Source organism: Pangasianodon hypophthalmus, chromosome 1 (genome assembly GCF_027358585.1).
Source record: "Pangasianodon hypophthalmus isolate fPanHyp1 chromosome 1, fPanHyp1.pri, whole genome shotgun sequence".
Lineage (NCBI taxonomy): Eukaryota > Metazoa > Chordata > Actinopteri > Siluriformes > Pangasiidae > Pangasianodon > Pangasianodon hypophthalmus.
In genome coordinates, this window is record NC_069710.1 from 19850062 (window position 1) to 19874889 (window position 24828).

At 39.3% G+C, this 24828-nt stretch overlaps 1 protein-coding gene across 4 annotated transcripts; it reads right to left on the reverse strand.

Moving 5' to 3' along the window:
* Window positions 1-413: 413 nt before the first annotated feature.
* lmna (lamin A) lies at window positions 414-24828 on the reverse strand. Of its 4 annotated transcripts, XM_034305574.2 has the most exons (15): window positions 24708-24777; window positions 23402-23525; window positions 21767-21930; window positions 20482-20869; window positions 8402-8558; window positions 7969-8094; window positions 7593-7763; window positions 7326-7451; window positions 5928-6148; window positions 5505-5796; window positions 4893-5000; window positions 3561-3680; window positions 3400-3459; window positions 2969-3190; window positions 414-2395 (listed from the first exon to the last, which is right to left on the reverse strand). In XM_034305574.2, exons 4-15 carry the CDS (start codon window positions 20826-20828, stop codon window positions 2360-2362), a joined length of 1986 nt encoding a protein of 661 aa, XP_034161465.1. In that variant the 5' UTR covers window positions 20829-20869; window positions 21767-21930; window positions 23402-23525; window positions 24708-24777; the 3' UTR covers window positions 414-2359. The 4 variants fall into 4 exon arrangements, with proteins under 4 accessions (XP_034161465.1, XP_026782213.1, XP_053088310.1 ...); XM_026926412.3 differs by lacking the exon at window positions 23402-23525 and having other exon boundaries at window positions 24708-24828; XM_053232335.1 differs by having other exon boundaries at window positions 21767-23525.

The following is a 24828-nucleotide window of genomic DNA, read 5'->3' on the forward strand; positions in this document are numbered from 1 at the left end:
TTCATCTTCACAGTTGGGCTGATTCCCTGATGGCTTCCTTATCACCATTTAAGCACACTGTATATGGTACAGTACAACACAATGGCATTCCATGGCCTGCCTAGTCACCTACATGATTAAAAGATGTGATTTGAGATTCAACAACATTCCTGGCGTGAGGTTTGGCTCTATTTGGGTAAATGTTTGTTTACTGAAATATGTACAGCAAAAGCCTATAATCTCGAAATGTGACATCACCTCAGTAAGTTTTAGTCTAACACCCACGTACACAAATGAAGGACGCTTTACTCTAACAGAGCAGCTATTGCACTGCTTTTGTGTTTTCAGACAGGCCTTTACATTTCCACACAGTCTAAACATTCACAGTCTAAACACCTGGGTTAGCTTTAAAAATAAAAAAAAAATCCAAGGAGTCCGAAATTGTATTTTTTTAATGAAAGACTTCAAGGCACTGTTTATGCGTACACATTCTACATCAGTAATCACTTTTATGTGCAGAAAAGAATAATTATTCAAAAAAGCCACAAAATAGAAAAGGGGGGAAAACAGTTGTTGCCCATTACAGAATACTATATATTCAAGATCATCACGGGGGAAATGGGGGAGGTTTTTCCTACCACAAAGTTTTTTTAATTGCCATATCCCACCCCATATATTTTAAACCCATATTAACATTAATGATTGTTAGTCAGGCATTAATCAATCAATTATCAGTAAAAGTGGTAATTTCAATTGGTCTCAATTCCATTTGTAAAAATGAAAAAAAAAAAAGAAAAAAGTGGTGATGTTCCACTGCCTGACTAAAACCCCCAGCATTCTAGCACTAGAACGTGAGCACAGTAATATGAGGAGGGAAAAGCGTCCGCTATTTATGCAAGCTAATGGTGTCCAGTCCACCACCTTCTGAGATACAGAGAAGTTACTGGGATATCTTAGAATAGGGTCATGTCCCATTCAGCTCTCCAAATGACCATGCACACTGTATATGCAGGTCTCCATGAATACGTATAGCTTCATGTGCATCAGCTAACATGCTAGTTAGGAGTTTTCCATGACCAAAGACCAAATCTGGTGAGGGCTACACAGAGGCGGAGGAGTGGACACCTGTCATTTAAGTAATAGCTGCTTCAAGAGAGAGGAATGACAACAACAACAAAGTCAACACTTCCAGCTGTCCAGCCTGAGGATACAAAACAATCCATAAGCATAAGCACCTTTTATACATTTCGGTTCAATTAAAATTTTCAACTGTCCTCATTTAGATATCAAATATCTAACTAGGGCAAGACTAGTTATGCTTTAACCTATATTTTGGCTTTCATCTATGTTTTGGCTTTCAATGCAAAATTCAGTTCTCTAATGTACACAAAGTCACTTGTACGTATTACTTGCACACATTCTTGTGCTCCCTGTCTTCTTAGGTTACAAACAATGAATATTACATCTTAGAAAATAATTTCAAATTGTATTATATTCTTCACTACCTTGTACCTAAATGTATTATCTACAATTGCTATCAACGAACAATTGCATAGACATTCAATACTCAAAAGCTCATATAAAGTACGTATGTTGTATGTTTAGTGTGACAACTTAGAAAAGGAACTAACATTTATTATATATTTGTCACTGACTCCAACACTGCCCATTGCCTTTTCATAACAGGCAGAGAATAAGAACACTGGCACACAGTGCTACTGAGACACATAAATCTACAACACTGCATTCATGTAAAGGCACAAAAAAGCTTCTTAAATAAAGTGACATGGTCCTGTTAATCTTCCCATTAAGACTGTGCTTCCTGCATTCCAAAATTTGATTTCTAACATGAGTTAGTGTTTAACACTTAGGATATCTGAATTATGAAACCATTTGCTAAAAGCTGAAAAAAAATGCAAAGAATAGCTTTACATTACAGTACATTCAAAGACACTCCTGACTCTATGGAACTAAACTTGCTGACAGGAGTACTAAGATGTGCGTGTTGTGTTGTGACAGCATTTTATAAGACAGCTGAAGACGGATCCTGTTCTTTGGATAAGTGTGAAGTGATGTGCCTACCTCTCTCCCTGAACATCTCTATAGGAAAGCAGCTGCCTAGCCCACATGCAAAGACTAGTATACAGTACTGTATATACAAACCCTATAAAGCACCCAAGCTGCATGCAAATATTTGTCAGCCAGACAAAAGCATTTCATCTATCCTGCAGATTATTACGTACAAAACAAGAATTAAGTATATAAAGTATGAAAAATAAAAAAATATAGATGACCAAGTTAGAAAAAGAAATTAAGTCTTCCAGTTTGGACAAATAACTGATCTTGCTGAACTGGGTAGACTTCATGGTTGTTCCTGGAATTACATGATGGAGCATTTTTCCGGTTTAGGACCTCCCTGTGGAGAGAACAAGGAGAGGAATTTTACTATTACAGTAAAAACTATAGTATCATGGCCAAAATGTTTCAGGGGTTTATAATGTCTGACCAGTTTTGTCACAATTCAAACTAAATAATAATATAAATAAGTGCAAACTGTGTGCAAACATAATATTTGCAGTCTTTATTTCTTATGAGAATTTTTCAACCAATATTTATCACAGTTTTTAAATATACATCAATTGAGGAAGGTTTATAGTCATTTTTAAGAACTGATTTTAAATGATTGATATTGGCTGGGGGAATGTGCTTTTGCTAATATAAAAATATGTTCTTTTGATAATTGGCTTTGACAACATATATACATACATATACACAGGCCAAAACCTATTACCAAAAATAATAATAATAATTTTTTTTAATTAATTTTTCTCAATATTTTTAAAAATCAGTTCTTAAAAATTGACTATAAAACTCTAAATATGATAGTATTTATTCATATTATTGTTTAATTATGTATTAATTTACTTTTCAATTTACTGCTTTAATTAATCGTGATATGTGCTCTGTGAGAGTACTGTTCATACTGTACCTGTCTGGGATTGTCGTTGCCCATAATAAAATGGGAGTGGGAGACCAGGCCCTCAGGAAGTCCTCCTCCTCCACTGGTGAAAGAGCGAGAGGCGCTGGAGACTCCAGAGCTGGCCGACACACAGCTGCCAGCACTCCTGTCTGATGGCTGACCACATGAGCCACAGATCACCGTGCGGCTACGCAGGTTATATTCTCCATCGCCACATGTACTGTGAGCAGCCTACACAAGATATACAGCCAAGAAAAAAAAAAGCCTTTTTAAAGTTGTACATGATAATTAGGATGAAGGTATAGAGATGGCTGTTTCCCATAAGCACAGACTTCATATATACCATGAGTCACTGATCTATTTAAATACAACTAAGGAGTCCATGACTGTCAGAGGTTTAGACCTAAGGAAAGAAATATGCTGATGAAAGCACTACATACCATTTCCTCATCATCTTCTTCCTGGAACAGTGTGCGTGTCACTTTCCGCATTGCCATCTCCTAGAGAGAGAGTTAAATGAGCTAAATCCATTTTGGAAAAATGTCTTAAAGTAACCTGTAATGTGTGTCTGCGATGTCGGGGGAATTGGTTCATGCCGCACCTCTCCACTGGAGCTAATCAGAGTAGTCTGGAAGAGATCTCCACTTCCCCAGGAGTTCTGACTCTTCCACACCAGGTCAGAGGGAGGATTGTGGGTCCCACCAGCTCCTGCAGCCCAGATCTGTCAACCCAGAGACAAACAGATAGAGTGTGAGTTCAATTCACTTGAGTAGTTTATGGTCAGATTATAACAGGCTCTAAGTATGTATCACAAAGTATGTGGACACTTTGTTGTTGAACATCCCAATCTAAAACCATGGGTATTCATTTGGAGTTGGTCCCTCCTTTGCTGCTGTAACAGCCTCCACTCAGGAACATGGCTGTGGGGATTTGTGATCATTCAGCCACAAGAGCATTAGTGGCAAACCATGTCATTATGGGTCGCTTTGTGCACAGGGACATTGTCATGCTGGAACGAGTTTGGGCCTCTTAATTCCAGTGAAGGGAAATTGTAATGCTACAGCATTGATTTTGGGGAAGGCCCACATATGAGAGTGATGGTCAAGTATCCACATACTTTGGTGTATTGGTGTGTATCAAGGAATACATTGCCATACGTGTTAATGTGATAAATGTTAGAAACAAACTTGTTTAGCATATAACAGAACTTCAGTGAGTACAATGCGAGTGCACACACGACCAGCTATGCAGACAAACATCAAGAATATAGTAGTACTATTTGTAAAATAGTAATATATAGTAAAAGTGATAGTAAACTGACAAATTTTCTGTCACGTTTTCAATGATTTGCTCTTTGAAAACAGGACAGGAGTTTCATACTCTTTACTCCACCAATCTGTTTAGGCTCAATAGTCCATTTCCATGGAATCATGGCACACACACTTACGCGCCTATCAGAAGAACAATCATATACTTATAAGGAATGGTCAATAACTTCACACAAACACACCAATAACTAGGAGTGGTGGAGGTTATTGTATGATTACACCATAAAACTTTGAAGATTACCCAAATGGAGCAACACTTTATCACATACATCTAACAGTTCCTGTGAACAGACTGGACACGCTTTGAGTAGACTAATAGATGTTAAAATCATATCTGCACTCAATTATTAACTCTCTTTGTTGAAAAGCTTACTGAGAAATTTACAAAGAAAAAAAAATGTAGAAAAATGGCTATATACAGTATATAGTTCAGGTCTTTTGCTATATTGCTGTGCTTACAAAAATTGTCGAATAAAAAAGAAAAATATGAAGCTCAAAAACTGTGAGTCAGCCCAGTATATAATACTTAAGACTTGATTTACACTTGGTGACTTGTTGACACCAATGAGAATTCACTACTATTGTGTAGTATGTGGGTAACTCACTGTAACGGTCTGTCCCGCTTTGAGGGCGAATTTAGGTGGGAACTTGTAGATGATGGGAGTACCGGAGCCCACCTGTCTCTTCACCTGCCAGTGGCCCAGAGACTGGTCCTGAGAAGAGGGAGACAAAAAAACTGAACTAATCGCAGAACAGATAATAGTGAGTGTACTATCCGAGTCATGATATAGTAATAGGAAAGTATACTATGACAATGAAAAGATTAATAAGCTGGTACCAAGTGTAGCAGATCCCCTGTAATATGCTTTATTACATTTACAACAAACCAGGTGAAAAGTGGAGAATATGCCATGTCTACATTATGATAATCTAAAAGTACACTTCAAATATGCCTGTATGTATGAGACAATAATTAATGGCTTCTCTGCTCAAAAATAACCCATTTAAAACCCTTAGAAATCTTACAGGCTTAGAAAATGATAAAATGTTAAAATGGTTATATGAGTATCACACCCTGAATTTTTAACAGGAATTACAGATTATAGCCTTATTTTAAATGTATATTGATTTAGAAGTGTGATTTTATTCTAACATCACCACGTCCCATTCCTATGGCCATTACCCAGCAGACTGTTGTGATGTCATTGTCCTCTTACCTGGTCAGATTTGTTGCTGAGACGAACATATTTGCCCTCCAGGTCCACCTCGTCCACAGTGACCCGGCCACTGGCTGAGGCCTGTTGGGAAATGCGAGTGCGTGTCACTGTCCCACCCGTTACGCTGGAAGCCTCGCTGTCTGTGTCATTGAGGCGCCTTTTCTTAGCACTGCCAGACGAAGTGCGGGTGCTGCTGCTCTGAGCCAAGCGGGTCTGAGTGTGTGTGCCAGAGCCTGATGTACGAGTGACTGATATCACACGACCAGGAGGGGGACTGGGAGAGAGACGCAGCCTAGAGAGAGAGAGAGTGTGATGAGTAAAAGATTACCTGACCCACCACTCACACCTTGTAAAAACTGAGCTGAGCCGCAGGACATTGGTTCAACATGAGCATGTCCATCACATCCATCATTTGTTTCTTACCTCTCCTCTTCTCCTTCCAGCAGTTTCCGGTAAGCACTGATCTCCATGTCCAGGGCCAGCTTGATGTCCAGCAGCTCCTGGTATTCGTCCAGCTGCTGCTGCATGCGGTGGCGCATGTCCGCCATTTCCTTCTCCTTCTCCTCCAGCCGCCGGCGCATGAGATCTCTTTCGCGTGACATAGCCTCCTCCAGCTCACGCACCTTAGCCTCCCGTGCAGCCAGCTAACACATACAACAAATACTTGTAGATATAAATCGTATACAATTAAGACCATATCATACAATTAGCATATCATATTGGAAGTTACATCATTTTTATATTCATTACAACTACCAAACATGTGGGAGGAACAGAATTCAGGAATAGCAATAACTTCAGCATTTACAACTGCATCACAGTTATGCCTGCATAGTGACAAGTGAGATCTCAGTGCTCTCTCTCCTAAACATGTTGGTTTAAAAAAATAACTGAATGATCTGTTAGGATTAATAGTTGACCTGTAAAGACGGAGTTGAGTGTGAGCTTTTACCCTCCATTTGGGGGTGCCATTGAGCTACAGAGAGTGGTTGGGTACTCTGGACCATGACTGACTTAATAAGGAGAAATCTGAATAAAACGCTTACTCATGTTGCAAAAAAAAGGGGGAAAAAAGGAGATGGAGAAAGAGAGAGAGAGAGAGAGAGAAATAGTATGTACTTGGAAAAACAGTGGCAAGACAGTGTTGTCAAAACATACACAGTGAGTCAAACATACACACACACACACACACACACACACACACACCTCATTCATTACTATAGAAAGATAGAAAGTTCAGAATATGCAAAAAAAAAAAAAAAAAAGTATACACAGAGAGGAATATAGTGTGAACGTATGTGAATGTAAATCATATGGGAAATCCTAAGCATACTGTAGCGGGAACAAAGAGCTTACACAATCAGATATGACAACTCCATACAACAAAAAGATAATAACAGAGATCTAATCAAGGATGTGAAAGCCATGAAGGTCAGAGAGTATGACAGGGCACAGGTGGGAAGTATTTTTTATTCGCTCTTGAAAGTCCTAAACTTATTGACAGACTCAACAAACAAAGTAATGTAAAAATTTTCCGCAAAACAAAAACTTGCACTCCAAAAATGAATAAAAGCCAAAATAGCTGATTCAATCCTCATTTGATCTGGCCTGTTTCTGATTAATGCATCGGCATATTCATAAGTATTTATTTTGATGTTGTACTATACTTGCCCTATAAGATCATCCCATTGAGTATGCTATGGATTGCAGTTCCGTTCATATAATGTACTTCACTGGAACAGCCATATCTATTAATGGAAAATGAACTCCAAAGCTCCTTTACCTTGTACTTTTTATTGTTAATCTGTAGTTAGTGCTCACCTGTTTCTGGAGCTGGGACAGCTGAGCAGACATGCTCTCCAGCCTCACACGCGTCTGCTGCAGCTCCTCATGAGCTGCTCCAACCAGGTGACTGTTTCTATCTGCAGACTGACGCGCATTCTCCAGCTAGAGGAAGAAACCAATTTTTATCAAGTTCATGGCATAGACTTCAGCCTGTGTCTGAATTTAACATAACTGAAGAAAAATATGGTGCATAAGTATAGCATGGCTCATAATGTAATAATAACCACAGCCAGGTTATGCTACCTTGGCATTGTAGGTCTTCTCAATCTCCTCCTTGTAGATGCGAAGCTGCTCTTCATGCTGGCCGCGGAGTTCAACCAGAGCCTCAGCCAGCTTGCTCTCGAACTCCTGCTGTCTACCACTGTCAATTTCCACCATACGCGACTCATGCCTACGCTTTGACTCGCGCAGCTCCTGCGACACCAAAGACCTCATATTAGGAAAAATAAGAATGCACAACCCACTAAGGTATTATTCTTATTATTCTGTACATGAATCGAGATTGGGTGCTCTCTTGAATAGCTCTGTATTGTCTGTTCACCTATGAAATGTTTTCTCATACTTAGTAAAGCCCAGCCGAGCAGTTCTTTAGGAGTATTAATGATTATACGGCACTGACCTCAGCATAGATGTTCTTCTGGAACTCCAGCTCCTCCTTCAGAGTCTGGATGCGGTTCTCTGCATCCACCCTCCTCAGCATCTCATCCTGCAGCTGCTTCTTAGCATCATTCAGACTGCCTTCCAACTACAAATACGCACAAAAGATGTTTTCAAACTTTGATGGTTTTAAGGGGAGGGGGAATATGACCATGAGAAAAAATATAGGCATATAAGACATCGATGTGATGTATGCTATTAATCCAAGCCTGTGCGTTTACCTCATTTATTAAAATACACTTAAAGATCTTCTAAGGTTATCTCAAGAAGAATTAGTTTTACTCAACCATAGACCACATCACATTTATGAACTGATGCAACTGGACTACCACAAAATGAGCCTCAGAAATAGATGTCAGGTATTTTATAAATAAAATAGCATGTAGTATTTCTACCTTAGCCAACTGAGCCTTCAGATCCCTGACTTCACTCTCCAGAGACCTCTTCTCTCCTAGGGCTGTGGTGAGAGAAGCATCCTTGGAGTTGAGGAGAGCTTCCAGATCCTTTAGCCTGGCCAGAGCTGACTCCAGATCTGCCTCTTTCTTACTGTTCCTACAGACACACATGAGCAAGACAAGACAAAGGGTTAAGATATTAGCATTAGAACATAAAAATGCCTTAAATAATGCAATTAGTTTACCGCAATATCACTTGGATTTTTCAACTGTGTGTAAAATACAGTAAAGTGTAAACTACTACATTATTTCTGTTGAGTATTGTTATATATTTTGTTAGATTTATATATATATATATATATATATATATATATATATATATATATATATATATATATATATATATATATATATAATTTTTTTTTTCTGTTATTTGTTGAATTTTGTGATGTGATTTCAGACGGTTAATTTGGGCAGTGAGCTTAAATCCTTTAAAACCTATAAAAGATGACCTTAACTGCCCTCGCCAGAATAACATTACTTCAACAGCCAACTAAAACTCTAACCATATGGCCTTTTCAAGGCTTTTCATTTAACATTGGATAAACGGCAACACAATATAAATGCAACCCATAACAGAGGCAAACCATCTTAGTAAACAGACCAGTAAAAGAATGGCTGAGTGGAGGAGGGCAGTTTAATGCCAGCGTGGGATTGAATTAGGAGAAGAACCAGAGCCAGTGTGATGCTGGGATGAAACACTACAGCCCCCGAAGGATTAGGCCCCAGTGTCACTAATGATAACCAGCTGAACTGAAATAATTTCCAGAACACCAACCTGCATCTCCCTGCCTTTTTATCCTCTCTGTCCAGTCACAAAGATACACAAATGTTTGCACAGAAATGTAAATGGACACAATAATCTTGCTAATAACATACAAACATGTGACTATGGTACATCCATCATATTCAATACTAGATTCAAAAAGCAGTACATTAGTTACACAAGTAAACGACTGCTTTTAACTTAGTAAGCTGTAAAACCCCATTCAGTCACACCCCCTTCCTTCGCATCATACCACCCGACTCTGTAAGTACTATACTCCCAGACAACACGCTTTTAACCAGAAGCTTAACACTAAAGAAGCCTTTAGAAACAACTCAGAATCTATAGTTCTATCTATAGCTCTCTTCGAATACTCTATATTTGTACGTGGCAAGATAGGGAGGTGCTGGGGGACTTCCTGGTCACAAATAAAAGCCTTAAAGCTCTTCTATTTGTCATCAGGAAATCACCCAACACTTTCCTGACCACCAGCTACACTGCATTCTCCCCAGGACAGCCATTCCACACCTATAGAGGCACAGATATCAGCGCAGTGTAGCTGCCTGGTCCATGAATATGGATAGATTTTTGCAATCTGAGCACAAAAATAGAATAAATAAAATAAAAACATGATTTTATGGCTATGTGGAGTTTGGCTGCAGTGTATGAAGGATATTCTGGCAAATATTTTTGAACAAGTGCCATTAGGGAACTGGAAGCACGCAATGCAGGCTGAAAATTTCTTTTGGTGGTCTAAAAAAAATTTGCATCCAGATGCAGTAAAGAGAGTAAAACCGAGTCACGAGACCACAATGTTTTGTTCTCCTGCTGACAGATTTATGTTTTGTTCTCATTATACCAGGCTGAGTATTATTGAAACAGTAACACTATAATGAAAGATTTCACCAATGGCAACATATGTGATGATAAAGAGCAGCTTTGTGAAGTTAAGGTGTTGCAGTTTTTGCTAGGCCAGAGGTTGAGGGAGGATATCTTCACTCTTTTTTATGTTTGACAATGTGTCTTTTAGAAAATATCTTGCTGTGTGCAAGCTTCAGGTTTAAAGGTTTAATTTCTTAGAACTGAAATTCAGCCACTAGGCTGTTTCAAATTTGCACAGAAAATCTTCAAACAAAAGTATAAACCTCTCAATTACATACGTAATGTCATTAGTTTCATCATTAGTTCTTGCTTAATGTGAATAGAAGTTAAGCTGAATAAACTATATGGGATTTGAGCATCAATATTTACTGTGTATCTTTAGCACAAATGTGGTCAATTGTAGAAATGAATTTTGTGAGACACTCAGAGAGCTGAAAGAGTGAACAGATGAATTAAATTTCTTAAACAAAGTCCTCTTAGTGACCGATATCTGATTTTAGCCATAATATTAATCAACTGCATGTGTTTAAAACATTCCATTTTTCCAATCTATATTTCAGCTCTATTTTTTAAACAATTAATAAATAGTGCATGAATTTATTATTCTTCTGCCAATATATATCTGCTAAGTTCTCAAACCACATATCTTAAAAAAAAATCATCACTGCAACAATATAATCCTTATTTTGGTCAGTTTAGTTCTAAGCATCTCCAGGAACATGTTCACCTATTGTCTCAAAAAAGCTGCTCATAAAGCCATTTCCTAATTCCGGAGTGGAATATCCTAAACGCCCTGCTGCTGTGTAAATATCCCTCTCTCCCGCTCTGTGCTTTTGCTACTGTTACATGAGGGCCCCAGCAGGACACACTAGGTCCAAGTAGGGCTTGGAGTTTACATTACACACACTATCACCATCTCAGGATCATTCCTAAAATATGTCAACAAAAGACTTAACAGAGGCTGTATATGGAAGGAGGTAATACATCATCTGTGTGACAAATGGACAGAAGTGGAGACTGAATGTGGAACAGCTAACAAAACTCACTTTTCAATTAAAAAAAAGAAAAAGATCAGAATGAGATAGGGCTGGGTGAAAAAGCAGAAGCGAAAACGCAGAAGGAATCATACAATATTAAGTGGGCATTTAATGTGGTCCTCAGGAAATACCAAGCCAATAGGCACAGAAAAGGAATTAATAGCTTTTATATAAAAGAAAACTTTGAGGGAAGAACATTCTGTTTGCATTTATTATCCCAAAGGAAACATCACAGGGCACAATGCAAGCAAGGAAGCAAAAAGAAAGAGAGAGAGAGAGAGAGAGAGAGAGAGTGTGTATGTGTGTGTGAGAAACAGGAATCCCAGTGGCATTACTATCTTTATTCAATTCTATGATTAAATGGCACTCCCAATAAAAGCATTCCTGAAGTTTCCTTTTGGGCAATCATGCCAGCAGGGACTCGGTTGACCACTGAAGGTGGAAATCCTGACTGTGGTGTCTTTAAGGACACTGGAAATGGGCTTTCCTTAACCACTACTGCTGCTATGGATTAAAATAGTCTTTAACCAACTGCTGCCAAAGCACTGCGAGCACATACACACTTCCCACAATATCTCAAAACATTATCTATTCATTAGACACTCTTAGAAAAAAGGTTCAAGGATTTGTTCCTCAGGAGGTACCCCTATCATAAAGGGTTCCAAGTAGAACCCCATTAGGAACCTAAGAACCAAAGAACCTAAGTATCTAAAAATCCTCTGAGAAACTGTTGTGTGAGTTAGGATAATTCCAGCTAATCCAGATAAAAATCAGGCAGTGGACTAGACAAGTCATGTTATGACAAATACTAACCCTTTTTTAAAAACAGTGGAATTCCCAGTTAAAGGCCCACACGCGCACGCACACACATGCACACACTCAGACACATGCTACACAGAAACACTACACACAGATGCATACTACACATACACAGTTACAAGCCTCCACACATGCAGAAACACAAACACACAGACACACTAAGCAGTTAGACACACCTGTACATGCATGCAACATACTATTTATGCTCACATTCTCTGCATTCTGGTCATGCATTCTTTCTCTCAACCAGCATTTCATGCACAGAATGCACATCTTCTCCTGTCAAAGTTCACACTAAGTAATGCACATAAAAGTTTACACACATGTCTGCACAAGGATCACTGCTGAAGCAGTGCAGCAGAAACAGCATGCTCAGGACTTTTGTTTGTTAAATCTCCCAAATGTTCCCAAACATTTGGAGAGCAGGTATGATGTTTGATGAAAGCATATTTCATTACTTCAATATTTCGCACATCTGTATTAACACTATAGTTAAACCAAACAGAACTAATGTAGTACAATTATCCTTTCTTGTGTTACCCACTTCAATGTTGGGTGGTGCCATGTGTGAGTCACTCCATAAACAGCCCAGTCTCAATCAAGGGGCCTGCTTGTTCCTAGCAGATCTAAACACTTCCCTTCTAACCAAAAGACATGTCTGAGTCATACTTACCAAGAGAAACCTCTTTGAAAAGAGAGAGGAATATGGTCTTTGGAATATTGTTGAAAAAGTAAGAGGTCTTCATATAAACAGTCTGGAAATAGCTGCTGCCCAAGCCAAAAGCATGACCTTTACTGTACACACCAGGAAAAAGGAATTGAGGAGTTGCCAAATTTTGGATAAAGCTGGAAAGTATATCAAACAAAAGTTCCATACTCTCACACTTGGGGGAAAAAGAAGAAAAAAAAAAAAAAAAAGGATCTCGATGGATCTACTCTGAGATATTGGTTAAAATATTTAGTAAGATACTAGAGACGTATTGTGTTCTTCCACTAAATTGCACAAGTATTCTAGGGAAAACCGTTTGTCTGAGGAATGCTTTCTCAGTCAACTTTTACTCCTGAAATAGGGGTGAAACTGAACATTTGGCTATGCCTCACTGACTGTTTAGCCCGACGCCAGAGAATGACTCAGTAATGCACATCTTTGATGAACCCTGAGGAATGTGCAGTCTTAATATGGTTTTGGAAAGTATGAAAATATTGGAAGCTAAGAAGTAGAACAATTAGCACATCACTTCTTCGGTCATATGAAAAAATGAAAAAAAAAAAGTTTGAGAGGTTAGTGTAGAGAGATCTACACTATCCTCAGACACACCCCTTAGATAGCAGAGTTAGATCTGAAACAAGTATAAAAACACTGAAGGAAAAACAGTCATTATGGCATTAAACCATAATACGATAATTCATTCAGAGTGGTTAGCACATAATGTGTTTACAGTATACTGGTGTAGCTGTAAGGGTGTGTACTGAATGCAGAACTGAGTCTCAGCACCAAAACTGCACACATTCTTCCCTATTGCACAGACAATGCCTTTGGCAGAGTTGGCCAAACTGTCTTTGCATAATTTAACTAGTGTGTCCACACAGGCTAAAAAATATGAAGTGAGAGAGCATTTATACTGATTGGTTATTAAAGCACAAGCATTAAAGTTCATATATGTGAATGCACAAAGTGTTACTATGTGCTCCAGTGGTAATGTGTAGATGTTTAGAGTAAATGCTAACAGCAGAAGTAGCCAGCGTGGCACTTCAGTAATGGCATGCTGCTCCAGAAAAAGGTGACTCACTCTCTCCTTCACTCAACCAACTATAGCAAGACTATTTCATATGGAGTATACTCTATCATTTCATAATGAATCACTGGCTTTCTATACAAACCCAAAATACTTTATGACTGGCTTTTCAAAAGAATAAACACAAGCAGATTCTGCAGCAGCTCAGTTCCTCTCAACAAAGAGCTTGTCTCCATACAGCTGCCTCTAGTTTAGATTGGGATGGAGGCTGTCTGTGTGTGTGTGTGTGTGTGTGTGTGTGTGTTTGTTTAGAATTGGAGAACAGTGAACCTCCTCTCACACTACAAGCCTCGTGGCATGGCCACGTGAGAATCCGTTGCACTCTCTCTAACTTTTCTCTGGACTTTTTTACATTTCCCACTGCAGCTCACCTGAGACCACAAGGTGCATTAAACAAGAAGTGTCTTATTCATAGAGAACTCAATACTTCTGATTTCAAATGTTCGTCCCAGTGACAATTAGAATTTTGGTAGAAGCAGTAAAATGTAAAGTAAAATAATGCATTTTATGTATAACAAAAGCAAACATAACTTATTCAGTACAATTCTCAACATGCATCCTTCCATAAGAAACTGCTGGAAAAGTGGAAACAGATTGGGGTTTTATTTTTTTGAGCAAGAAAGTGAATGGAAGTTATACAACTGACTGAGTGAGTCATTCGACAGTTCCCCTAATTTCAACCACAATTAAATGGGAACCATTCTTTATAAGTGTATGTGTGTGTATGTATGTAAGTAAATGCGTGTGAGTGAGTGTACATTTGCCCAAAATCTTTTCCTGATTTATACTGAGTGACTGACTCATAGCTACTTGGCAAGCTATAGTTTAAAAAAGCCCAAAAGCCATGGAAACTCTGATCCACTCTACTCCACACACACACACACACACACACACACACACACACACACACACACACACACACACACACACAGCCCTGAAGTCTGCACAAACTTTCCAGTACAGACTGGGAAGTAAGACCAGCACTACGGACAGCTAGAATCACTCATTATCCAACTTCTACCACACAATATGTCTTTGTATGCCTCTGAAATCATTCAGTTATTCACTACAATCATTCCCCATCTGGTTTCTATTGCCATTTCACGAAAGAGATTGACTTTTAACTTTACTAGACTGAGCACAGTGTGGACCTCAGTGGAGCCTGAAGAACCAACGATCAGCAAAAACGAATGAGCTCGAATTGTTCTACAGGAAGGGTTTGTAAGGAAGCATAACCACACAACCAGTCTGAGCATATAAGATTGACTATGAGAGGCCCTGTCTCACCTTGCATAATCTGAGAACATTATGACAGGTGAGCTCAGGTGAGATCATGATAATGTTGTTGGACCGGCAGCTGGCTCAGGGGTGCAACCACATACCCAGAACAGAAAAGACAGACATAAAGAAAGAACTGAAAATAGAGATGACCTTATTCAAATTCATTCCTATACTCATAATCAGATACGCCTAGCCTCCAGCCTGTTCTCACCACATGCCTAATGTGATCAAGCTGCTTTTGAGTTACAAGAGTTTGGAAAGCACGTGAAGTGAATGGGGAGCGAGCTACAGTCATCGTTCTGTCCTTTTTTGGCCATGGTGTCCTGAACTAAGCACCACAGAGCTGCGATCAAAGCTGCACTTTCGGGAATGTGTCATTATAAGAGCCTATAAACAAATATTTATTCCAAATGTATTCGGATAAATATTAACAAAACGGATGATGTCCAAATTTGATTACAAATGTGATATTTTATACAGGTTAATGCTAAATTTGACTGCTATACACAGTATCTTTACAGTAGGAGAAACAGGGACAGCATTATTCAGCAAAATTTGTGACTATCCAGGAAACAATATAAACAGGAAAATGTGATAAGTGTTATTCTACATGCATGTTCCCACTGATATGCTAAGTGCTGGAAACTGGGAGAGCTTCTATTTTATTTCAACGTTCAAAAATACACCTTAAAATTATAACTAAGCATTACAGACCCTTTCAGACTCATAAAGATGAAATACCACTACAGACACATGGAATCAGATGATGAAATGAAGACAGTTTGATGTACAGATGCACTGAACCTTCTAAACATAATGCATATATCTGTTTTAAACTCGTTAAATTTTCCCTCCAGACCGAAAAAAACCAAAAGCCTTGTTTAAGGAACAAGTTTCAATGGCCTACGGTATCACATACACTGGCAAATAAAAGCAGTGCAACTGCCAGGAACTGAAGTACCTGTCTGTTCATGTAGCTGAATGGATCCAGTTTAACTGTGAGCTACGATACACTGTGCCAACATCCTCTTTGGGCCAAAAAGGTGTGTGAGCCCATGCCAAGCACCCCAGCCACACCCACACCTACCAACCTTTTAGAAAATGATGATGAGGGTGTGAACGTTTGATATCTGTCTGAGTCAGCATTTATTATGCTGAATAATAAATTAAACTATAAACTCTCATTGTGTTCTCTTAAACACATTGTAAAAGTTTAAGCTTTTGTTTGCAGAAGAAGAAGAATAACTAGAATTGCTTGGCATATGGTGGCCATATTGTTTACAAATGTCAACATTTTTGATCATTATTGGAGTTTAGTATTTGCTGATTAGTTTGACACTAATTTTGTGAAGAAGAGATCAAAAATAGGTTTCATATATTATGCAAATTAGCTCAATACTTCAATGAGTAGAGCTAGGGTTCATGCCATATGGGCTAAAATGTAAAACAATGTGCTTTAGCGCCACCATTCGGCTGATCAGGCTTGTCTCTGTTTACTGAGTAGTGGGAGGGGAGGGAGTACTGTCTACTGACCCAGTTTCATGCCTGTATCACCTACAGTTTGGTCTGCATGTTCAGCTGTAGCCTAGATATTTTATTTTTAAATCAGTGCGGTTGTAGAGTAAAGTATATCACTGCATAGCTATGCAAATGTATCTACAAATATCCACCATAACCAAGTAACAGAAGTAGCCTAGAGAAAATTCATTTATAAGGAGATATTTTTGCATTTGAAAGCAAATATCGGATTTCACATTCTTCACTCACTGAAAATTGTTTCTGCTAGCTAATTAAGTAATGCTATTATTCGTTTCCTGGCAGCTAGGTAACATAGTAACACTGTTTATAGTCAGCCAGTGCCGATTTTAACCAATGAATGAAGCTCACATCTGCCATCCTTTCACTTTTCTGCCATGTGGTTAGCAATGGTTTGTACACATCAGGAAACAAAGGAGCCTATTCTAATCACCACAGGTTAAGACTGCCTACACACTCATCGACAGCACCTGTCGCTCTCTCCACACATATGCACACACACTCAGCCGTAACATAACGCCCACTGTTTGCTAATAATGAGGGAAGGCAAATGTTCATGTCCGGGGTGGGGTGGATGGTGTAACAGTGGTCACACAGAGACGTGTCATTCATCTATTTCAGGCCATGTGTTCATGTCGTGCCACTTCAGGAGGCCAGAGCTACAGAGACAGTTAGTGTAAATTTATCTCAGTGAGGGGAGCTAAAAAAGACAACATGTCACCAGGGGGGTTCCCACTGGTTTATCAAGCACGATGAATCAGACTGATTATTAATTCTCAAAGTAAACTGAATACAAAAATATTGCATTTGTCTTAAATTGCCACAACGATTTGCAGACAATTAATTTTTTTTAATTATTAATGAACAACACTTTAATTTAACTGTTTATAGTTACATTTAATGTTACTAAACATCAGCAAGACATTTACCACTGACATTATAGCAGCTATAAACAGTCATTCCATGACCAGCCTTGCTTTTTTTCTTCTCTCTTAAAGTTAATATATGGAATTAAATTGGGATCAAAAGAAAAAAAAAAAGCACAGCTTGTCATGTTACTAAAGTCCTGAAGTCCTGAAGACTTTCGCATGGAGGAAAATTTACTGACTGTTACAAACCACTGACACCCCAGGTTCCTTCTATAAATGTTACAAAATTTTCTTACTACTTATAGAAACTTAAACATATAAAAATTATACAGTTTTCTTTAAATAACAGCCTGCTTGATTCCCTGTGAATTATTTTAGGGAAACTATATATATATTTTAATTTTTCATTTATTTAATTTTTTTTTTTCTAAATTAAACGTTAAAATCAACACCTTCTGTCCAATCAGTTTCAAGACTTCAACAGTGCTGTGGTATGCACAAATATAGTCAATGTAAAAAATTAAATAAAATACTGTGAGCTTCCTAACTGCTCCCCGGGCTCCGCAGCAAAAAAAAAAAAGGCTGCCCACTGCTCCGGGTGTGTGTTCACTACTGTGTGTGTACTTGGATGGGTTAAATGCAGAGCACAAATTCCGAGTATGGGTCACCATACTTGGCCACACGTCACTTCACTTCACTTCACTTCGTAATGCTCTAAAACAGTATAACTACTAAGATGGTGGTTAATGTCAAAGTCATTTTTTTTTGTACAGGCCAAAAAGTGCATCAAAGTGTATATTTAACACATAGCATTTAAGGACACTTCAAATCATATATATTTGTATAGGATCGTTTTATAGTTGCTGCACAACGAAAACTTAAAAACAAGAACAAAATCCTGGAAAAATATACAATTATTTGAAGTGACAACATCATGAATTAAATATTGTGTTGCATTGCATAATTAATTATCAACACACCCTTACTGACATACATTTTTAGAAAATCCACTAAACAGTCCCCTTGCTCATTTAGGTGAGAGGTTTAGGGTATTGAGAGATCTTTCTGAGACCGTCTGCCTCCCTCAGAACCACAAAAAGCCTGGTGAGTCACAGCTCATTCCAGTCAGCGCCAACTCACACACCCGTGGTATGGCTGCGCCACTGCCACGGCAACCAAACACTCCCAAACAGCAGCAGCTACTGAGGCCATGTGAGAGAGAAGGTGAAGGAGCCGAGTGTAAATCAGCATCACGGGATAACTGAGTGAGAAATGCTTCCCGGAACACACGTCACAGTTACTCTGGGCAACAAATGGACTGTGTCCGCTTGTGATTATATCTGAGCATAAAGACTAAACTTATCAGAGGAAAATAGCACTTCTGTATAATCAGGAGATAAGCCCAGAGCCTTGGCCATGCAAAAAAAATTCTCTTTTGCTCAGTGAAACTATTTTCCTTGCACAGAACTTAGTCTATATACATATATTATTTAAGTAGGATTTTATGTATATACTCTGCCCTTCCAGTTCTGGGCCACACCTAGTTTACACATCAACCTAATGTACATAGTAAAATCTGACTTCAATGACAGCAAGACAAACTCTGATAGTGACAAGTAACAATGCTGGCAGTCGATGAATGAGTCGTTATACAGATACTAGTGTTCCCCTGATCTAATCTAGTTGCCATGACAGTTAATGCACCATGTTGTTATTGCCACTTTTTTTTTTTTTGAAGCAGTCAGCATTTTCATATTTACACAGCAAGTAAATATATCAGAGCTTAGATATTCCTAAGGCAAAAGAGATGAAAGAGTATGCAAATCACACTACAAATACTCCAGATCATCTCCTTGATCCTGATAGACCAGTCACATACTGGGATCACCAAAGTCTACACTAGCTTCACTAGGCTCGGCATGGATACAAAAAAAAAATAAAATAAAATTTTAAAAAGGGAAACTAAACTGTGTTAATCATTATTATAGTACTGGACTTTATAACTTACTGTTATCAAAGAAGGTCAAATAAAAGGAGTACTGCAATGGTAATATGCAGCAGCAATTTTTCTCTATTGTTCAGCCCTAGAACAATGTGCTTGGATTCCTTACTGATTAACACAATTTAATGCAAATAAAACAGCAATTAAAGATTAACAGTGTTAATAGCTACCTGCTCAGCTGAATGCTTAAGTTGGTTCAATTATTTAACACAGTAGTCAAATCAAACAGAATTAACAAGCTCAGGGAGCCATGACAGGGTGTGGCAGGACAGTGCATTCACATTCGTTCATTCCCACACCCCCAGAGGTAGCTAAACAACATACCATTCCACCTGAGCTTACAACTCTGCCATTGGAATGTGCTGAAATGTGTGTTAGGAAATGGCTGAGAGCTCTGCAGGGTTGTAAGCTCCTGCATGTAAAGTAGCAATGTGCAGATCTCCCCTTGGGGATTAATCAAGTATATCTTTACCTATGCCACACTTCTATAACAACTTACATGGTGAAATATAGCCATCATGTGGGTGTGAAACATGAGTGGAGGAAAATCCCTGATCGACACTGAAGTGTGTAAGTCAGTATTAAGAGAGGTAAATTGCTGGAGGCACTGTGTCTGTGTACAGAATTCCTAATTTGGGAATTCCTTTTATATTTCTGTGTTTGAAAGGAGACTACAGCAGACTAGTCTGTTTGCTCATAATTTTAGATAGATCACAATGACAGAGGAAGGAATAATGGATGCAAAGAACACACAGACTTCAAAGGCCAGGGGAATATTAAATCAAGTATACACGCAAATCTCTGAGATCAATGCTAAACAAACTTATGAAATAAATGAGCAATAAAGTCGGGAGATGGCTCACGATCAGGCTGCTGTAGAGATTTTTGAGTTTATAGTAAGATAAATGATAGATGATAGGAATCTAATCTAGCTGGTTTAGATTTAGATCTAACCAAGCATTAGGAACTCTAGAAGCCTCTGCCTGCCCTCAGACTTTACAGATGGAGGGTAGCTGTTAAATGTTCTCATACCTGGCTTTGAGCTCCTTGTAGTCCTCGCGGATCTTGCTAAGCTCTAGCTGCAACCTGGCTCTCTCTTTGGCCACTGAGTCGAGAGTTTTGCGAGCATCAGCCAGCTCACTCTCGTACGCTGCCTTCATGCCGCCCAGCTCCCGGCTGATCTCCGTCTCCGACTCCGTGATACGCAGTCGCAGGCCGGCATTCTCGACCTCCAGAGAGCGCACCTTATCGATGTACACAGCTAGACGGTCGTTCAGGTTGCTCAGGTCCTCTTTCTCCTGCAGCCGAGTAATACGCGTGGGTGAGACCACGCTGGACGCCCCACCACGGCTGGTTCGTTTCTGAGCCGGACTCTCCATCACTGGCCTTGAAGGAGATTACGAGGACTAGTGCAGTAAAGCTGTTTGGGGAAGAGAGGACATGGGATGAGGGAAGAGAAGAGGGAAGTGGGGTAAAACTGTGCTTTAGAACTGATGGGGAGGACATGTGCAACAACATTTTGTCCCTACTCAAACACAGTTGTGTAAAAGCCAAAAAAAAAAATCTAAATCAGAACTGGTTTCCCAGACTAGGAGTAATCAAGATGATGCTAAAAAGACTTTTGATGGTGAATCACCACTGCAGTTCAATTTAGTCCTAGGCTTAATCCATGTTCAGTAAACTGGCCTATTGTGTTTCCGAGATTAATTCATGACCAAGATTCGAATGCATCAAATACTCCATATTCTCCACTACCTCCCTTCCCTGCCCATCGCTTCCACCCAGAGCCACACCCCTTTACAAAATCATTTACATATACATATATATAGAAGATGTGCCACGCCAAAATTTGTAAATGACTTATAAACAGTTACATAGAACAGTCAATCACGTTAATAAACTTGAAGAGCAAGTTTAAACAAATACCTGAGCAAACTTCAGGACTGCACAAAAGTTTCCATTTGGACTGATTGTAATAGCATAGCATTTAATAGAATATTAAGATTGAACTGTGACATTTTGTTCATTATAAAACAAGGCAGACTGTGAGAACAACAAAGGCAGAATAGTTTCATTTTCTCCCCATTCTCTTTTACACATTACTCCAACTGAGGCACACTGAGACATGTCCCTATAGCAATTAGACACTCCCCCACCACACCCACCAACCCAGAAAACTTTCATGCTACATGGGAAAGCACCATCGAAAGAGTAAAATGCAAAATAAGCCAATCTTATAAACGCTCCTTTAGTTTACCTCAAAAGAATTCCTATTTTATAAGAAAGCAGACATAAAAGGCTAGTTATATGTTTTTACCTGATAGAGGGAAGTCTTGAAGAGCAAAGCTCTTGTGGAGATCAGAGAGTTTCTGGAAGCTTGCTGTAGCTGCTACTTCTCTCTGTAGTGGAGGAGTTTCACAGTGTCTGGTCTGCCTTGCTCACTCTGTCTCTGGCCTTGGCTCGCTGCCTTTCAACCCTTCCCTAGCAGGAAAGAGTGAGAAAGGGAAGGTGGGAGGGACTGGAAAAGTGAGGGCGGCACCACAGAAGAGCAGAGCCTTGCCATTTTTTTCTCTATCCTTTTCTCTCTTCTTCTTCCCCTCATTATTCCTCCCTCGGCCCATCTCTTCATGTCTCATTTTGTTCTGTTGGTTATTCTCTAGTATAGACTCTAATCCTAGTGGGAAATTCAGTGAATAATCAAAAGTGAAAGTCCTGTAAGTTGGAAAAATCCTTTTCAGTCCTTTACACAGGCCATTACTCTCCAGTCCACCTCAGACAAGCCCGGAGCATACCATTTAATCTCTGGTCATCCAAATATAGACATAAATAAAGCTTCTTCCTTTTCCCCAAAATCCAAGGACATACTGAAAACCCCACCTGTTATATATCCTTCTAAATCATAAAGATTTACACACAAGACACAAACCATATATAAAGAAATTCCCAGGCAGACCACTTGCGAACACAATATTTATTGCAGAGGGGTGGCTTCCTAAAAATGAACCGTCCAATCAGGTGTGTAAACAGAAGAAAACTGACAGAAGTCTGGGAGGGCACTTGGGTTGTGTACCAATATTTTTAACTCTAACTTGCTCCTAACTAAAGTCTTCTCCTCTTCTCTACTCCCCTTCATGCACTAGGCTTTATACTGACTAGATGGTACAAACAAAGTGACAGTGATTCAGACAGCCTTAGAGCTTTTACTTCTCAATCAGCCAAAAAGTCAGTGCTCATGAAACAGACACTCATTTGTATCTTAAGACTGGAGGCTTGATCTAAGGTCAGAGTTATCAATTCCTGTAATGAGAATTATATGAGGAATGAGTCAAGAAACTCAACTGCAGCAGAAGCTCTTCTACTGTGTTAATGAGCATGGCAGAGTCTGGTGATTTCCCTGCAATAAAAGACCAACTTGCAATGCACTGAATGTATTATAGCAGGGAAAAGCCCAGACTTTCTCTTTGATTCTCTAGGGAATACATATACTAGGAATAAACCTTTAACAAAAACTGAAAATACAAAAGGCAGCATGGTGGTGAAGTGGGTCCCCGGTTCAATACTGAGCTCAGATTACTTTCTGTTTGGATACCACAGAGGGTGTGTCTTGGATTTCCTCTGGGTTCTCCGGTTTCCTCCCACCTGTCTCAATAGCTGGACTGGCTTCACTAGATTGCCACAAGCTACAGTGGGCAGAGTCCAGTTTCAGTTAGCATTCCTGTTCTTGGATGAAAGGAGTGGAACCTGATGTGGTCTTCTGCTCTTGTAGTGCATCCACCTCAAGGTTTAACATGTTGTGCATTCTGAGATGCTTTTCTGCTCACCACATTTGTAAAGACCGAATTTCAAATAAAAACATATACAGGGAAGTGGGCAGTTGACGTTGTGTTTAGCCCTATATGGCGAGGAGTGGTGAATAATTCAGAGTCCCCTATGATTCTCATGTCATGCCTACCAGCAGCACACACACGTCTGTGTTCTATAGCAGGGCTGTTGTTCCTCCAGTGCGCCCACTGCATTCTTCACTACACAATGCTGCGGGCTCTTTCCTGGTGAATCCTTGTGTGACCTACAGCAATCTGTGAACACAATTCTGAGATGACAAAATCACACTGAATAGTTCACCATCCGTTATGTAGACTTCAGGAGACTTCAGTGGTGTAAAGAAATTCTGAGTTTACTTTTTCTGGGTTAAACGTCTTTCATCAACATTAGTCCCTTCACACTTTGGTTAACAGTTTCCTATATTACCCATAATGCTGTTGACTACTAGCTGATAAAGGTGCCTTGTTTAAATTCTATCTAACTAGAGCGATGCAGCAGCGCTTTAATCCTTTAGTCTGTCTGTTCCTCTCACCTCCTCATTTGTACATTCTGCTCAAACATATCAGCTTCCAAAGCTTAATTTTATTGTACTTTGTACATGGTACTTGTACATATGACAGTAAACATTGTGAGCTGTGAGTGAGAACGTCGCTAGAAAATGGTGAGTGAGAAAGAAGCTTTTGCACTTTTTTTAGACGCTAACAGCAAAATCTGCCCATAATGTTTGAGATCACTGAATTTTTTTTCTTCTATTAAACACCATTGTATCTACGCTAGCAATGTCTCCCTGTAGCAGTGTCCCTGTGACGTCAGCATAGCAGACAATCACTAACTTCTAATGGGAATAACAAAAATACACCACCAACTAACAAATCTGCACCACTATGGTTAAGCGCTTAAAAATATTTCTAAATAAACCAATGTAATGTGTCTTAGAGTGGAGTTCTCTTTTAACAAAAAAGTGGCTACTGAAAACTACATGAAACCACATGCTTTCTGGATAATCAGTGTTTCTGGTTCACAATAACAAAGCAAAGATGCATCAGCAGGTAAATACAGGGCACTGAGTTCACCTGCCAAGAATCCCATGCGTTTTAAATTCAGCTCTAATAAACCAGTCTGGAGCTCCAGAGTTCCACACAACTGCAGAGACATGCACACCTGACCACAGAGCTCTTCAGTATAATTAAGAGAAACAGTGAACATGAGAAGGAGGCTTTCTTGAGCCGCTTGAGTCATGCAGAGCTTTCTGTGGAGGTGTGAAGATGTTCCAGTATATTTGCGCAAGGTTACATTCCACTGACGAACAGCTGAGTCATGGAGCGGGAATGAACGCTTTCCAAACCCCTCCACAGCTCAGCTTCATTAGTACGAACCCAGATTAGGTTAGATGAATTACACAGTCAAGCTTCTCAAAAGAAAACAGATTAACTCACAGGAATATCGTCCCTAAATGTGGTAAAGCTTGGGAATGTGTAAGCTGCAGCATTCCTCCTCGCTCGCCTCACCGAGTGTGACAAACTCTCTCCTCCGCCCTCTAGTGGACATTAAAAGCAC